The sequence below is a fragment of the Balaenoptera physalus genome (genome assembly GCF_965194825.1).
Source record: "Balaenoptera physalus genome assembly, chromosome: 5".
In the NCBI taxonomy this organism is placed as follows: Eukaryota; Metazoa; Chordata; class Mammalia; order Artiodactyla; family Balaenopteridae; genus Balaenoptera; species Balaenoptera physalus.
In genome coordinates, this window is record NC_138884.1 from 102,840,959 (window position 1) to 102,859,029 (window position 18,071).

The 18,071-nt window shown below is 40.0% G+C and overlaps 1 protein-coding gene across 7 annotated transcripts in view; it reads left to right on the forward strand.

Annotated features, from left to right (window-relative positions):
- The window catches only part of KCNIP4 (potassium voltage-gated channel interacting protein 4), a 1,174,076-nt gene that overhangs the window by 1,048,548 nt on the left and 107,457 nt on the right, over window positions 1-18,071 (forward strand). For 5 of the 7 annotated variants that reach the window (XM_082462667.1, XM_082462666.1, XM_082462669.1 and 2 more), the window contains exon 2: window positions 13,029-13,153. In XM_082462667.1, coding sequence (XP_082318793.1) covers window positions 13,029-13,153 — 125 coding nt within the window. The remainder of the gene's footprint in view (window positions 1-13,028; window positions 13,154-18,071) is intronic. The other 2 variants (XM_082462664.1, XM_082462663.1) reach the window with 1 other exon arrangement.

Genomic DNA, 18,071 nt, shown 5'->3' on the forward strand with positions numbered 1-18,071 from the left:
TTTTTAATTGAGCATTTTTAGTCTGCCAAACCAGATGCTGTTGGGCTGGGCTATCCAGTAGTCTGGCAGGTCCCAGGTAGAAGAATGCGGCAACAGTCTTACAATGTTCCCTGCTACGATAAGGCAAGGGCTCACCTCTGAACCAGCTTCTTGGAAGGCGTGACATTATTCTTCATAAACAGTTTTACTTTAACATTACAATCCTTGTTTACAAACGTGTGTCTTAGGAAGGTAGGCCTCACACTCATATTTGTTTGTAAAGCAAGATGTTCTGGGAAATATGGTTTGACCTCGGATAGAGTCAAATTTGCATAATTATGAATTGGGCTGCAATAGGCTTCCACTGTATTTCAAGAGAAGTTGTGAGACATGAGAAAAAGAGGTCTATTATTAAAACTCATACTGTTGATCCCAGGGGATTTGAATTCCAATTTCTAGCCCAAATGTGTCATGGCCTGAGGGGACTGTTAACTCAGACATAGGACATCCTTGGCCCTGAGAGACTGAAATCTAAGTAACAAAGAACAAAAAGAGACAGTCAGGGAAGCTCAAGGGTGTCTGGGTTTGGGAATTTGTCATCTGATTAAAAATAAATCTGTTAGAAGATACATGAATACTGCATACTAGTTGTATGCAGTTTGTCTCAGGATGCAAAAGCAACATTGGAATTAGGAATCCTATTCCAATAGCAAGACGCCTGCATAGTTGCACCTCGGCAGAAGCCTGGAGATGATTCAAGAGACCAGGGTGCCACCTGGTTCTGACTTTAATCCACTATGGAGAACAGTATGGAGGTTCCCTTGTATATATGTACTACATCTTCTTTATCCATTCCTCTGTCGATAGACATTTAGGTTGCTTCCACGTCTTGGCTAGTGTAAATAGTGCTGCAGTGAACATTGGGGTGCATGTATGTTTTCAGATTATGGTTTTCTCTGGATATATGCCCAGTAGTGGGATTGCTGTGTCATATGGTAGTTCTATTTTTAGTTTTTTAAGGAACCTCCATACTGTTCTCCATAGTGGCTATACCAATTTACATTCCCACAAACAGTTTAGGACAGTTGCCTTTTCTCCACACCCTCTCCAGCATTTATTGTTTGTGGACTTTTTATAATGGCCATTCTGACTGGTGTGAGGTTTGAACTACCATGTAACATGGTAGTTTTGGAATCTAATTTTTTTTAAATGATACAAATGAATTTATTTACAAAACAGAAACAGACTTACAGATGTCTAAAACAAACTTATGGTTACCAAAGGGGAAACGTGGGGGGGAGGGATAAATCAGAAGCTTGGGATGAACATACACACACTACTATATATAAGATAGATGACCAACAAGGACATACTGTATAGCACAGGTAACTCTACTCAGTATTCTGTGATAACCTATAAGAGAAAAGAATCTAAAAAAGAATGAATATATGTATATGTATAACTGAATCATTTTGCTGTACACCTGAAACTAACACAACATTGTAAATCAACTATACTGCAGTAAAATTAAAATTTTTAAAAATTAAAATAAAATAAAAGGTTGGACTTTAGGGTGCTAGAGACAGCTGTCTGCTTCATTACTAACTAGTCATCCGAACTTGAACAATTTACTTAGACTCTTTCTCCAAGCCTCAGTGTTCTCATTTATAAAATAGGGATGATGGGGTGCTATAAAGATTAAATGATATGATTGGCTAGACTACCCACTGCTCACTGGGCTCACTGTGAATAGCAAGACCTGCTTTTACTGGAGTTGTATGTCTTTTGAATATAGATGCATATATTAGTCAGCTCGGGCTGCCACGACAAAATGCCACAGACTGTGGTTTAAACAACAGAAATTTATTTCTCACGGTTCTGGAGGCTGGAAGTCTGAACTCAAGGTGCCAGCTGGGTTGATTTCTCCTGAGGCCTCCCTCCCTGGTTTGCAGGTGGCTGCCTTCTCGCTGTATCCTCACATGACCTCTCCTCTGTGCCTGTGTATCCCTGGTGTCTCTCTCTCTCTTCTCATAAAGACACCATTTGTATTACATTAGGGTCCCACCCTTATGACATCATTGAACTTTAATTATCTTCTTAAAGGTCGCGTCTCCAAATCCAGTCATATTGGAGGTTACGCCTTCAACATACAGATTTTAGGGGGGGCATAATTCAACCCATAACAAGGCCAGAAGTCAGACTGCAGTAGATTAAAAAGAGAACAGGAGGTAGGAAATGGACCCAGTGGATATAGTCAACTTTTCTGAGACATTTGACAGTGCAGGAGAGGAGAGAAAAATGTTATTTTTAATCATTGTTATTTCTGTCAGTATTGAGAGAGAGTTTGGCAAAGTAGAAAAAACATAAGGTTTGCCATCAAAGACTTGGGTATAAATTCTACCTGTGTCTTTTCTCCTATGTAACACCTGCTCACTCATTTCTTCACCACTGTGAGACTCAGATTCCCCATATGTAAACAAATGGATAATTCTACCTCATTGCGGAGTTATTGTGAGGATTAGAATTATATCAGTAGAGCACCTAGCCCATCTCTTGGCATATAACGAGCTTAATAAATGTTAAGCACTGTATTAAAAACCCCCCAGAGTGCATGCTTTTAAATGGTGGCTGAGTCACACTGTGAAGTTCCCAGTCCTACGAGGAATCATGCCGTGCTCTCCGCAGAGCTTGCCTCCCAAAGCGGCATCTTGATTGGGTTAGGTGGTGTTGCTTTTATAACTTATGATATGCTGGTGGTTGCAGATGATTTCAGGTGTGTTTTTACAGCTTGTCAGCCTTCTGGAAATAGAAACAGCCCTTTGGCAGGTAGGAGTCATTAAGAAGTAAGGTGTCAGTCAGCTAGGAAAACAAGAGTCTGCAGGCAGACTCTTCTGCAAGGGCGGTGCTTTGAATACTGAACGTGACGCTCATCCCATCACACATGCTTAACTCAGTTACACGGACGCTCCGGCCCTGGTTCTTTTGTCTCAGTCTCAGCATCTTCAAGTCTGAGCCAGCTGGAGGAAGAAACCTTGTCGGTAGTGTGGTTTTGACGGCTGTGTTGTTACAAAGGCTGAGAAGTTAATGTGCTATTTTGTTTCTTTCCAGTGGAAAGGTCATTAGGGTTAGAGGAGGTTATACTATGATTGAGAGATTGCTCAGAAAATCTGATTAAAATTTCCTCTACTTTTGCCCATGCTGTATTTCTCAGAACAATGCATAGAGAATACTGTGATTCCAAAGAAAGCATTCAAGGTCCACCAACTGTCCACAAACCCCAGTTTGAGAAATAATTTTCTAGAGGGCAGCTAAGGTTCAAGGGGCTCCAAGGGGATTGAAACTTCAGCGGCAACATCATTTGTTAATTGATTCACTTATTTTTGTGTGTGTGTGTGATTTTATTTTATTTATTTATTTTTTTAAACATCTTTATTGGAGTATAATTGCTTTACAATGGTGTGTTAGTTTCTGCTTTATAACAAAGTGAATCAGTTATACATATGTTCCCATATCTCTTCCATCTTGCATCTCCCTCCCTCCCACCCTCGCTATCCCACTCCGATAGGTGGTCACAAAGCACCGAGCTGATCTCCCTGTGCTATGCGGCTGCTTCCCACTAGCTATCTATTTTACATTTGGTAGTGTATATATGTCCATGACACTCTCTCACCCTGTCACATCTCACCCCTCCCCCTCCCCATATCCTCAAGTCCATTCTCTAGTAGGTCTTGGTCTTTATTCCCGTCTTGCCACTAGGTTCTTCATGACCTTTTTTTTTTTTTCCTTAGATTCCATATATATGTGTTAGCATACTGTATTTGTTTTTCTCTTTCTGACTTACTTCACTCTGTATGACAGACTCTAACTCCATCCACCTCATTACAAATACCTCCATTTCATTTCTTTTTATGGCTGAGTAATATTCCATTGTATATATGTGCCACATCTTCTTTATCCAGTCATCCGATGATGGACACTTAGGTTGCTTCCATGTCCTGGCTATTGTAAATAGAGCTGCAATGAACATGATGGTACATGACTCTTTTTGAGTTATGGTTTTCTCAGGGTATATGCCCAGTAGTGGGATTGCTGGGTCATATGATAGTTCTATTTTTAGTTTTTTAAGGAACCTCCATACTGTTCTCCATAGTGGCTGTATCAATTTACATTCCCACCAACAGTGCAAGAGTGTTCCCTTTTCTCCACACCCTCTCCAGCATTTATTGTTTCTAGATTTTTTGATGATGGCCATTCTGACCAGTGTGAGATGATACCTCATTGTAGTTTTTATTTGCATTTCTCTAATGATTAATGATGTTGAGCATTCTTTCATGTGTCTGTTGGCCATCTGTATATCTTCTTTGGAGAAATGTCTATTTAGGTCTTCTGCCCATTTTTGGATTGGGTTGTTTGTTGTTTTGTTATTGAGCTGCATGAGCTGCTTGTAAATCTTGGAGATTAATCCTTTGTCAGTTGCTTCATTTGCAAATATTTTCTCCCGTTCTGAGGGTTGTCTTTTGGTCTTGTTTATGGTTTCCTTTGCTGTGCAAAAGCTTTTAAGTTTCATTAGGTCCCATTTGTTTATTTGTGTTTTTATTTCCATTTCTCTAGGGGCTGGGTCAAAAAGGATCTTGCTGTGATTTATGTCATAGTGGGTTCTGCCTATGTTTTCCTCTAAAAGTTTGATAGTGTCTGGCCTTACACTTAGGTCTTTAATCCATTTTGAGTTTATTTTTGTGTATGGTGTCAGGGAGTGTTCTAATTTCATACTTTTACATGTACCTGTCCAATTTTCCCAGCACCACTTATTGAAGAGGCTGTCTTTTCTCCACTGTATATGCTTGCCTCCTTTATCGAAGATAAGGTGACCATATGTGTGTGGGTTTATCTCTGGGCTTTCTATCCTGTTCCATTGATCTATATTTCTGTTTTTGTGCCAGTACCAAACTGTCTTGATTACTGTAGCTTTGTAATATAGTCTGAAGTCAGGGAGCCTGATTCCTCCAGCTCCGTTTTTCGTTCTCAAGATTGCTTTGGCTATTTGGGGTCTTTTGTGTCTCCATACAAATTGTGAAATTTTTTGTTCTAGTTCTGTGAAAAATGCCAGTGGTAGTTTGATAGGGATTGCATTGAATCTGTAGATTGCTTTGGGTAGTATAGTCATTTTCACAATGTTGATTCTTCCAATCCAAGAACATGGTATATCTCTCCATCTATTTGTATCATCTTTAATTTCTTTCATCAGTGTCCTATAATTTTCTGCACACAGGTCTTTTGTCTCCCTAGGTAGGTTTATTCCTAGATATTTTATTCTTTTTGTTGCAATGGTAAATGGGAGTGTTTTCTTAATTTCACTTTCAGATTTTTCATCATTAGTATATAGAAATGCAAGAGATTTCTGTGCATTAATTTTGTATCCTGCTACTTTACCAAATTCATTGATTAGTTCTAGTAGTTTCCTGGTAGCATCTTTAGGATTCTCTATGTATAGTATCATGTCATCTGCAAACAGTGACAGCTTTACTTCTTCTTTTCCGATTTGGATTCCTTTTATTTCTTTTTCTTCTTTGATTGCTGTGGCTAACACTTCCAAAACTATGTTGAATAATAGTGGTGAGAGTGGGCAGCCTTGTCTTGTTCCTGATCTTAGTGGAAATGGTTTCAGTTTTTCACCATTGAGGACAATGTTGGCTGTGGGTTTGTCATATATGGCCTTTATTATGTTGAGGAAAGTTCCCTCTATGCCTACTTTCTGCAGGGCCTTTATCATAAATGGGTGTTGAATTTTGTCGAAAGCTTTCTCTGCATCTATTGAGATGATCATATGGTTTTTCTCCTTCAATTTGTTAATATGATGTATCACGTTGATTGATTTGCGTATATTGAAGAATCCTTGCATTCCTGGAATAAACCCCACTTGATCATGGTGTATAATCCTTTTAATGTGCTGTTGCATTCTGTTTGCTAGTATTTTGTTGAGGATTTTTGCATCTATGTTCATCAGTGATATTGGCCTGTAGTTTTCTTTCTTTGTGACATCTTTGTCTGGTTTTGCTATCAGGGTGATAGTGGCCTCGTAGAATGAGTTTGGGAGTGTTCCTCTCTCTGGTGTATTTTGGAAGAGTTTGAGAAGGATAGGTGTTCGCTCTTCTCTAAATGTTTGATAGAATTCGCCTGTGAAGCCATCTGGTCCTGGGCTTTTGTTTGTTGGAAGATTTTTAATCACAGTTTCAATTGCAGTGCTTGTGATTGGTCTGTTCATATTTTCTATTTCTTCCTGGTTCAGTCTCGGTAGGTTGTGCATTTCTAAGAATCTGTCCATTTCTTCCAGGTTGTCCATTTTATTGGCATAGAGTTGCTTGTAGTAATCTCTCATGATCTTTTGTATTTCTGCAGTGTCAGTGGTTACTTCTCCTTTTTCATTTCTAATTCTATTGATCTGGGTCTTCTCCCTTTTTCTCTTGATGAGTCTGGCTAATGGTTTATCAATTTTGTTTATCTTCTCAAAGAACCAGCTTTTAGTTTCATTGATTTTTGCTATTGTTTCCTTCATTTCTTTTTCATTTATTTCTGATCTGATCTTTATGATTTCTTTCCTTCTGCTAGCTTTGGGGTTTTTTTGCTCTTCTTTCTCTAATTGCTTTAGGTGTAAGGTTAGGTTGTTTATTCAAGATGTTTCCTGTTTCTTGATGTAGGCTTGTATTGCTATAAACTTCCCTCTTAGAACTGCTTTTGCTGCATCCCATAGGTTTTGGGTCGTCGTGTCTCCATTGTCATTTGTTTCTAGGTATTTTTTGATTTCCCCTTTGATTTCTTCAGTGATCACTTCGTTATTAAGTAGTGTATTGTGTAGCCTCCATGTGTTTGTATTTTTTACAGATCTTTTCCTGTAATTGATATCTAGTCTCATAGCATTGTGGTCGGAAAAGATACTTGATACAATTTCAATTTTCTTAAATTTACCAAGGCTTGATTTGTGACCCAAGATATGATCTATCCTGGAGAATATTCCATGAGCACTTGAGAAAAATGTGTATTCTGTTGTTTTTGGGTGGAATGTCCTATAAATATCAATTATGTCCATCTTGTTTAATGTATCATTTCAAGCTTGTGTTTCCTTATTTATTTTCATTTTGGATGATCTGTCCATTGGTGAAAGTGGGGTGTTAAAGTCCCCTACTATGATTGTGTTACTGTCGATTTCCCCTTTTATGGCTGTTAGTATTTGCCTTATATATTGAGGTGCTCCTATGTTGGGTGCATAAATATTTACACTTGTTATAACTTCCTCTTGGATCGATCCCTTGATCATTATATAGTGTCCTTCTTTGTCTCTTGTAATAGTCTTTATTTTAAAGTCTGTTTTGTCTGATATGAGAATTGCTACTCCAGCTTTCTTTTGATTTCCATTTGCATGGAATATCTTTTTCCATCCCCTCACTTTCAGTCTGTATGTGTCTCTAGGTCTGAAGTGGGTCTCTTGTAGACAGCATATATATGGGTCTTGTTTTTGTATCCATTCAGCCAGTCTGTGTCTTTTGGTGGGAGCATTTAATCCATTTACATGTAAGGTAATTATTGATATGTATGTTCCTATTCCCATTTTCTTAAATATTTTCGGTTTGTTATTGTAGGTGTTTTCCTTCTCTTGTGTTTCTTGCCTAGAGAAGTTCCTTTAGCATTTGTTGTAAAGCTGGTTTGGTGGTGCTGAACTCTCTCAGCTTTTGCTTGTCTGTAAAGGTTTTAATTTCTCCATCAAATCTGAATGAGATCCTTGCTGGGTAGAGTAACCTTGGTTGTAGGTTTTTCTCCTTCATCACTTTAAGTATATCCTGCCACTCCCTTCTGGCTTGCAGAGTTTCTGCTGAAAGATCAGCTGTTAACCTTATGGGGATTCCCTTTTGTGTTATTTGTTGTTTTTCCCTTGCTGCTTTTAATATGTTTTCTTTATATTTAATTTTTGATAGTTTGATTAATATGTGTCTTGGCGTGTTTCTCCTTGGATTTATCCTGTATGGGATTCTCTGTGCTTCCAGGACTTGATTAACTATTTCCTTTCCCATATTAGCGAAGTTTTCAACTATAATCTCTTCAAATATTTTCTCAGTCCCTTTCTTTTTCTCTTCTTCTTCTGGGACCCCTATAATTCGAATGTTGGTGCGTTTAATGTTGTCCCAGAGGTCTCTGAGACTGTCCTCAGTTCTTTTCATTCTTTTTTCTTTATTCTGCTCTGCAGTAGTTATTTCCACTATTTTATCTTCCAGGTCACTTATCCGTTCTTCTGCCTCCATTATTCTGCTATTGATCCCGTCTAGAATATTTTTAATTTCATTTATTTTGTTTTTCATCGTTGCTTGGTTCCTCTTTAGTTCTTCTACGTCCTTGTTAAATGTTTCTTGCATTTTGTCTAGTCTATTTCCAAGATTTTGGATCATCTTTACTATCATTATTCTGAATTCTTTTTCAGGTAGACTGCCTATTTCCTCTTCATTCGTTAGGTCTGGTGTGTTTTGACCCTGCTCCTTCACCTGCTGTGTGGTTTTTTGTCTTCTCATTTTGCTTATCTTACTGTGTTTGGGGTCTCCTTTTCGCAGGCTGCAGGTTCGTAGTTCCCGTTGTTTTTGGTGTCTGTCCCCAGTGGCTAAGGTTCATTCAGTGGGTTGTGCAGGCTTCCTGGTGGAGGGGACTAGTGCCTGTGTTCTGGTGAATGAGGTTGGATCTTGTCTTTCTGGTGGGCACGTCCACGTCTGGTGGTGTGTTTTGGGGTGTCTGTGGCCTTATTATGATTTTAGGCAGCCTCTCTGCTAATGGATGGGGCTGTGTTCCTGTCTTGCTAGTTGTTTGGCATAGGGTGTCCAGCACTGTAGCTTGCTGGTTGTTGAATGAAGCTGGGTCTTGATGTTGAGATGGAGATCTCTGAGAGATTTTTGCCGTTTGGTATTATGTGGAGCTGGGAGGTCTCTTGTGGACCAGTGTCCTGAAGTTGGCTCTCCCACCTCAGAGGCACAGCCCTGATGCCTGGCTGGAGTACCAAGAGCCTTTCATCCACACGGCTCAGAATAAAAGGGAGAAAAAAATAGAAAGAAAGAAAGAGGATAAAATAAAATAAAATAAAATAAAGCTATTATAATAAAAAATAAGAAAAAAAATTATTAAGAATAAATTTATTAAGAAAAAAATTTTTTTTAATTTTTAAAAATAGATTTATTAATTTTTATAATAAAAACTAAGAAAAAAATAAGAAAAAATCTATTAAGAAAAAAATTTTAATTTTTTAAAATAAAAAATATGAAAAAACTTATTTAAAAAAATTTTTTTTTAATTTCTAAAAATAGAAAATAAGGAAAAAATTATTAAGAAAACATTTATTAGGAAAAAAAAAAAAAATAAATGGACGGACCTAACCCTAGGACTAATGGTGAAAGCAAAGCTATACAGACAAAATCTCACCCAGAAGCATACACATATACACTCACAAAAAAAGGAAAAGGGGAAAAATTAATATATCCTGCTCCCAAAGTCCACCTCTTGAATTTGGGATGATTCGTTGTCTATTCAGGTATTCAACAGATGCAGGCACATCAAGTTGTTTGTGGAGCTTTAATCCGCTGCTTCTGAGGCTGCTGGGAGAGATTTCCCTTTCTCTTCTTTGTTCATACAGCTCCTAGGGTTCAGCTTTGGATCTGGACCCACCTCTGCGTGTAGGTCGCCTGAGGGCGTCTGTTCTTCGCTCACACAGGACGGGGTTAAAGGAGCAGCTGCTTCGGGGGCTCTGGCTCACTCAGGCCGGGGGGAGGGAGGGGTACGGAGGAGGCGGGGCGAGCCTGTGGTGGCAGAGGCGTCGTGACGTTGCAGCAGCGTGACGCGCACCGTGCGTGCGTTCTCCCGGGGGAAGTTGTCCCCGCATCACGGGAGCCTGGCCGTGGCGGGCTGCACTGGCTCCCGGGAGGGGCGGTGTGGAGAGTGACCTGTGCTGGCACACAGGCTTCTTGGTGGCGGCAGCAGCAGCCTTAGCGTCTCCTGCCCGTCTCTGGGGTCCGCGCTGACAGCCGCGGCTCGCGCCCATCTCTGGAGCTCGTTTAGGCGGCGCTCTTAATCCCCTCTCCTTGCGCACTGCAAAACAAAGAGGCAAGAAAAAGTCTCTTGCCTCTTCGGCAGCTGCAGACTTTTTCCCGGACTCCCTCCCGGCTAGCACCGAAGCCGGAGCCTCAGCTCCCAGCCCCGCCCGCCCCGGCGGCTGAGCAGACAAGCCTCTCGGGCTAGTGAGTGCTGCTCGGCGCCGAGCCTCTGTGCGGGAATCTCTCCGCTTTGCCCTCCGCACCCCTGTGGCTGCGCCCTCCTCCATGACTCTGAAGCTTCCCCCCTCTGACACCCACAGTCTCTGCCCGCGAAGGGGCTTCCTAGTGTGTGGAAACCTTTCCTCCTTCACGGCTCCCTCCCACTGGTGCGGGTTCCGTCCCTATTCTTTTGTCTCTGTTTTTCTTTGTTCTTTTGCCCTACCCAAGTACGTGGGGATTTTCTTGCCTTTTGGGAGGTCTGACGTCTTCTGCCAGCGTCCAGTTGGTGTTCTGTAGGAGCAGTTCCACATGTAGATGTATTTCTACTGTATCTGTGGGAAGGAAGGTGATCTCCGTGTCTTATTCTTCCGCCATCTTGCCCCTCCTCCTGATTCACTTATTCACCCATCCCCCAAATAATTTTTGAGGAACTCTGGGGTATTAGACTCTATGTTAGGTCCAGAGGATATACAGATCTCTTAAGACATTGCTCCTGTCCTCATGGCACTCACAATGAGGAAGACAGACATGAACAGATCATAAATGTAATTAGTGTTTTACATGCTATATGAGAGGTAGGTAAGACGTGAGAACTCTGACCAGGGACCCATCAAGTCCTGCATGGTGGAATAATTGGAAAGGCTTCAGAAAGAAGGCAGTAATATTTAAATGGGATTATAAAAGATATATGTATTTCAATTGGAGGAAAAAGGAAAGAGGAATATTTTAAGTTGAGGAAATTATACTGTAAATGATTCAAAAGATGCTTTCATCAAGACATTTTCAAGAAAGCAGAGTCTTTCCATCTGTTATTGTCTATTTATATTAGGTCTATTCCGTGGCATGTATTTCTGCATTGGCAACTGCAATAACTTCAACACAGTCCAATGCACTGGATCAACAGAAATTTTATGGAGGACCATCTTCCTACATCCTCTCAAGCTCAGGACCCATTGAGTAGAATCAACCCATCCAGTCCGAAGAACAAAAAAGAAAATTGAAAAAACTCCATTTTAGCTTTTTAAATTTTCCCCATAAAACCCAACCTGAGGTCAGTTTTTTAATGCCTAGCTGCCTTTTCTCAGCTACTTTTAACCCTGTGCAAATTCTTTAGGTACACACTGCACTTAGTTCCTCATCAAGTTTATCCTTGTCAGCTCAGAGTTTATTCTTGGCCTGCCCATCTTTTCATAGCCTTTTATTATTCTTATCCCCCCATCACTATTCTGCAGCTTTTTCATATCATTGTTCCAAAATGAACTATTATAATATGAAAAGTACAAAACAAATATTTGCTTTTATCTCCTCTTCCTCACTTTGACAAACACAACCTTTCCAAGTATTTATTTCATTGCCATTATTGGTCTTTTGGAAACTGCTTGAGGGCAGACACACCAAGATTAGGGTTCCACTGACTTTCTTTTCCCTGATAAGTGAGAGCTCTGGCCCCTCACTGCCCTCAGAGTGTCAGGGCAGTAAGTAGGCACAGATGTTAATGAGAGGCAACATCATTAATTATCAAAAATTATGTGACTTTTGTAGTCAAAAATGTCTATATTTCCAACTAACACATGAGCCATGGAATCAGGAGTGTGTGGCCCTGAGACCAGAGTTGATGAGAAGATGTTCTCCTGAGCCTCAGCTGTCTGAGTTGGGAATCTGTAGCTAAGAGTAAGGGATATAATGGAGAGAAGCCATGGCTTCAGTACTGGCCCTGGATGTGAGGAGTTCCTTAGCTGAGGTGTAGACTGGACCATGGCAGGAAGAATCTCTTAGGTCTCCATTGGGCCCCACTGCAAAGCAGCTGAAATTACTTAAGGATGCTATACTTTGAGACCTGGGCACCCAGATCCTAATATATCCCAATACCTCCCGACTTGCATTCTACAGGACCCTAGGACACAGATGAAGATGTTAGCAGAGGTTACTTGTGGGGAGAAAGAGTTCAGTGGACAAATACCATTTGGGGTCAATGGGTTAAACAAAGTTAAACAGAATTCTTTGTTGCAAATCCTCTCAAAACCTTTATATTCCAGTGTTTTTCTCCCAAACTACATTAAACTTTACAGAATTTACCAAATTTACATGGACACAAAATTCTTTTTTTTTGTGTAGAGCATCTTTGAGAAATTATAGTGTAAATATAATTCACAAAGCAAAGTATAATATTTCAGCATTTATCCGTAGCTATGGATTCCCTTGGCTGCAAAGTAGGGTGTAGCCAGAAGTTCCCTGGGCTCCTGTCCATCCAGTGTGCACCTATGAAGACTGGGTTTATGCCAGTCAAACTGGCAGCCGAGTACTTGACTCCTTTCAGCACCTGATCGCTCTGCTTTATTTGTAGCCCCAGGCAAAATATTTGATTTTAATGGAATCTTCAGAGTGTATTTAGCAGAGTCCTATCTCACAGTTGCATGATACAAGGGTGGTACAGACTGCTATCAAACTAAAATTCCATTTTTGTAACTAGTGCTTGATATATACACACATTTGAAGGGTTAAGGTTTTCCATGATTTTTACACTTTTCAAACTGGACTGTAAAAATGTTCATAGTGTGGTGTCTGATGACTAGAACGTTTGAAAAAATATTATGTAGAATTAGCTTAATACTGTATACTCTGGGAAATGTAAAGACTGTTATTAGCAGTGTGAGAATCCTTCCTCTGGAAAAATTAGACATGCAGTAAGCATTTCATTCCATTTTCCTCTGTTGCTGTGTATACACACTGGTGAGCAGTGACTGTTCTTAAGACTTTGGTTTTCCTTCACAGACAGCGTGGAAGATGAACTGGAGATGGCCACCGTCAGGCATCGGCCTGAGGCTCTCGAGCTTCTGGAAGCCCAGAGCAAATTTACCAAGAAGGAGCTCCAGATTCTTTACAGAGGATTTAAGAATGTAAGAACTTTCTTTTTGACTTTACTTTCACACAGTTCTCAGCGGAGCACTGAGAAACGAGAGGGAAAAAGGGAAAATGTGCAGTTCTGTGAGAGTCCCATCCTATGTACACTTCTTATAGATCTTTCCTAGATATGAAAATTGTTGATATCCATTTGGGCTTTGGTTCACTTTGGTACACCATTGCTTGTACAATCAAACAAGGATGAGTACAGAAGAAAGGTTTACTTTACTCAATTTCTAGTTGGGATTTTTTTTTTCCTTTTTGGTTATATCGACATCATTTCAATAAGCTCTAATTGTCTATAGGACTAATTGACTATAGATTGGAGCCTATCAAGGAACTCCACCCCTAGCATTGCAGAAAAGTCATGATAAGTTTGATAATTTCTAAAAGAGCACGTTACCCATGACTCTGAATGACAGGTATCTGTAGGTAGTCCCTCCTTTCGGTTCTCTGTGATCCAGGTGCACCTATCATGCGCCTTCCTGAGTGAATCATCATCAAGAAGAGTGATAGTCCTTGCACACCAGAGGGTGAGGGTGAGAGGCAAGGAGTGGGCCGGGCAATCTGTCAGGCACACACTCCTAGTGATGCCTTGGTATATGCTCAGGATTAAGCTAGTTACCACAGGGTATTCGAAAGCCAGAGGAGATATGCTTCTGTCCTCAAGGAGCTAATGGTCTGAATAGGCAGAGAACACTCGCCCTCATGAATTTATTTGAAAGTAATTCATCCTTAAAAGTATTAAATGGTCATATATTAAGGGGCATACAGAGCCCAAGATGTGTTATGTTCTTACACATATGTAAACCGTAGTTACATATGCTACAGGTGTCCCTTGAGATCCTAGTGAATTGCTTCGATTCCTCCTCAAATCCAGTCCCTAATAGCCCCCATTCCATGGTCTGTAGGAATCTATAGAGTCCAAAGATTTCTGCTAATTCCATCCTCTTCAAATCTGTCCACCTCAATGCTATCTCTGTCCAATCTCATGCAGATGATAAACTCTGCCTCTTCTATGGTATCCACACAAAAATTTACTTACAGAATTTGTAATGCTAGTTGCCTTTTCAGAATATTTTTATAAGGTCCCAACATGCATATTGCACACAAACTTCCGCCACCTCTCTGACTCCATGGGGTCTCGCTCTACCCCATTTCTGCTCCTCACTGCCCCCCCTGCCTGGGCTACCTAAATGTTTCCTTCCATTGCTCCTCTGAAACCTGGTCCTCTTCTGACACCCAGGCATTTGTGGGGGTGGAATGCGTGGGGAGGAAGGCGATATAATGGAGGTGGGTGCGTACCCCACACAGGTAGGACTCATATTACACATCAAGATGTGTAATCTATCAGGATGGCACATACAAATAAACAGACCTAAAGACAAAGGGACTTTGAAAATTAGGCTCAAGAATTCTTAGTCATGCCTAGGCTGCAACGGAGAGAGGAAGCACTTAACAATGAAACAGCACTGACCACTGACAGCAGCAAACCACTGAACAGTGAGGATGGGGAGGGAGAAGAGGTGAAAAAGACCAAGTCTTGGCTGAAAGTAAATGCTAAGAGAAGGCTCATCGTAGAATAGAATTTCAAAGGCATTCCTGTGAGCATCCAAACTCCTTTGCTCTAAGTCAGAGATCTTGTGATAAACTTTTTTCTTTATAACAATGGATTATGCATCAGATACAAAATGGTTGCCTAGTAAAGAACTTAACCAACCTCTCAGAATCCCTGCACTGCTGCTACGTTATCACTCCACTGCCTTCGCTGCAGGTCTCCCAGTTTGGGGTCTGGCTGCCTTTCATGCCATTTGTTGCAAATTGGAATCATGATTACTGCCATCATTAACCTTCGGAGCCAGCATCTTCACAGCCTCTCTTCTACAAGTGGCACTTCATGAAAAATTGCCCAGGCTCTGAAGTCTGCATTCATTGCTTTGTTTGATTTTTTTCTTTGCCTGCTTGTCCTCTTTTCTTCCTTTGCTCCACTTCCCTCTCTCTCTTTTTTTTTTTTTTTATACAGCAGGTTCTTATTAGTCATCAATTTTATACACATCAGTGTATGCATGTCAATCCCAATCTCCCAGTTCATCACACCACCACCCCCACCCTCAGCCGCTTTCCCCTCTTGGTGTCCATACATTTGTTCTCTACATTTGTGTCTCAATTTCTGCCCTGCAAACCGGCTCATCTGTACCATTTTTCTAGGTTCCACATATATGTGTTAATATACGATATTTGTTTTTTCTCTTTCTGACTTACTTCACTCTGTATGACAGTCTCTAGATCCATCCGTGTCTCAACAAATGACCCAATTTCGTTCCTTTTTATGGCTGAGTAATATTCCATTGTATATATGTATCACATCTTCTTTATCCATTCGTCTGTCGATGGGCATTTAGGTTGCTTCCATGACCTGGCTATTGTAAATAGTGCTGCGATGAACATTGGTGTGCATGTGTCCCACTTCCCTCTCTTTACCCGACCTCTTTTCTCTCCCTCTTTCCTATCCTCCTGATCCCTTCTCTGTTTCTTCATTCCTCCATTCTCTCCCTCCTCTTTTACCTCCCTTGTCTCTTCTCTGCATCAATTCTTGTCTCCTTTTTTTTTGCCTCTTCCCCTTCCTTCCTATCTTTAATTTTTCTCATCTCTCTTCATTGTCTTTCTGTCCCCCTACCCCGTCCCATGAGATAAATTTCCATCAGAACTGAATGTACCCAAAGCATACTTCATATAATTCTTTAAATGAAAGGACTTCATAGTTTGCTCAGAACGTATTAATCAATATCTCTGATAAAGAAAACGAGTGGCCCTTTAATTTTTATTTCTTTTCCTGTAGTCAGTGTACAGCTCTAATAAATATGCCCTAAAATACAGCAAGAGAGGCCCTAAAGCAGGGCAGCAGCACTCTTATTTCACAGGATGACAGCAGTCTGAAGGATCTTAGCATCAGAGAAAGCAAATCAACTACCCTTGGTTTCCTGAACAACAATTATCTCAAGTCCTTAAGATCAAAACATCATTTCCATGAAAACAATTGAGATATTCATTTTTAATGAAACCTTTTAAAACTCACCATTGTTTAAAAATTTTTATTTTATTTATTTTTTTAAACAGCAGGTTCTTATTAGTCATCCATTTTATACATATTAGTGCATACATGTCAATCCCAATCTCCCAATTCATACCACCATCACCCCCAGCTTTCCCCCTTTGGTGTCCATATGTTTGTTCTCTACATCTGTGTCTCTATTTCTGCCTTGCAAACTGGTTCATCTGTACCATTTTTCTAGATTCCATATATATGCGTTAACAAATACGCTATTTGTTTTTCTCTTCTGACTCACTTTGCTCTATATGACAGTCTCTAGGTCCATCCATGTCTCTACAAATGACCCAATTTTGTTCCTTTTTATGGCTGAGTAATATTCCATTGCATATATGTACCACATCTTCTTTATCCATTCGTCTGTCCATGGGCGTTTAGGTTGGTTCCATGATCTGGCTATTGTAAATAGTGCTGCAATGAACATTGGGGTGCATGTGTTTTTTTGAATTATGGCTTTCTCTGGGTATATGCCCAGTAGTGAGATTGTTGGGTCATATGGTAATTCTATTTTTAGTTTTTTAAGGAACCTCCATACTGTTCTCCATAGTGACTGTATCAATTTACATTCCCACCAACAGTGCAAGAGGGTTCCCTTTTCTCCACACCCTCTCCAGCATTTGTGGTTTGTAGATTTTCTGATGATGCACATTCTAACGGCTGTGAGGTGATACCTCACTGTAGTTTTGATTTGCATTTCTCTAATAATGAGTGATGTTGAGCAGCTTTTCATGTGCTTCTTGGCCATCTGTGTGTCTTCTTTGGAGAAATGTCTGTTTAGGTCTTCTGCCCATTTTTGGATTGGTTTGTTTGTTTTTTTAATATTGAGCTTCATGAACTGTTTGTATATTTTGGAAATTAATCGTTTGTCCGTTGATTCATTTGGAAATATTTTCTCCCATTCTGAGGGTTGTCTTTTCATCCTGTTTATAGTTCCCTTTGCTGTGCAAAAGCTTTTAAGTTTCATTAGGTCCCATTTGTTTATTTTTGTTTTTATTTCCATTACTCTAGGAGGTGGGTCAAAAAAGATCTTGCTGTGATTTATGTCAAAGAGTGTTCTTCCTATGTTTTCCTCTAAGAGTTTTATAGTGTCCAGTCTTACATTTAAGTCTTCCATTTTGAGTTTATTTTTGTGTATGGTGTTAGGGAGTGTTCTATATTCATTCTTTTACATGTAGCTGTCCAGTTTTCCCAGCACCACTTATTGAAGAGACTGTCTTTTCTCCATTGTATATCCTTGCCTCCTTTGTCATAGATTAGATGACCATAGGTGCATAGGTTTATCTCTGGGCTTTCTATCCTGTTCCATTGATCTATATTTCTGTTTTTGTGCCAGTACCATATTGTATTGATTACTGTAGCTCTGTAGAATAGTCTGAAGTCAGAGAGCCTGATTCCTCCAGCTCTGTTTTTTTCCCTCAAGATTGCTTTGGCTATTCGGGGTCTTTTGTGTCTTCATACAAATTTTAAGATTCTATCTTGTAGTTGTGTAAAAAAATGCCATTGGTAATTTCATAGGGATTGCATTGAATCTGTACATTGCTTTGGGTAGTATAGTCATTTTCATAATATTGATTCTTCCAATCCAAGAACATGGTATATCTCTCCAATTGTTTGTGTCATCTTTGATTTCTTTCATCAGTGTCATATAGTTTTCTGAGCACGGGTCTTTTATCTCCTTAGGTAGGTTTATTCCTAGGTATTTTATTCTTTTTGTTGCAGTGGTGAATGGGATTGTTTCCTTAATTTCTCTTTCTGATCTTTCGCTGTTAGTGTATAGGAATGAAAGAGATTTCTGTGCATTAATT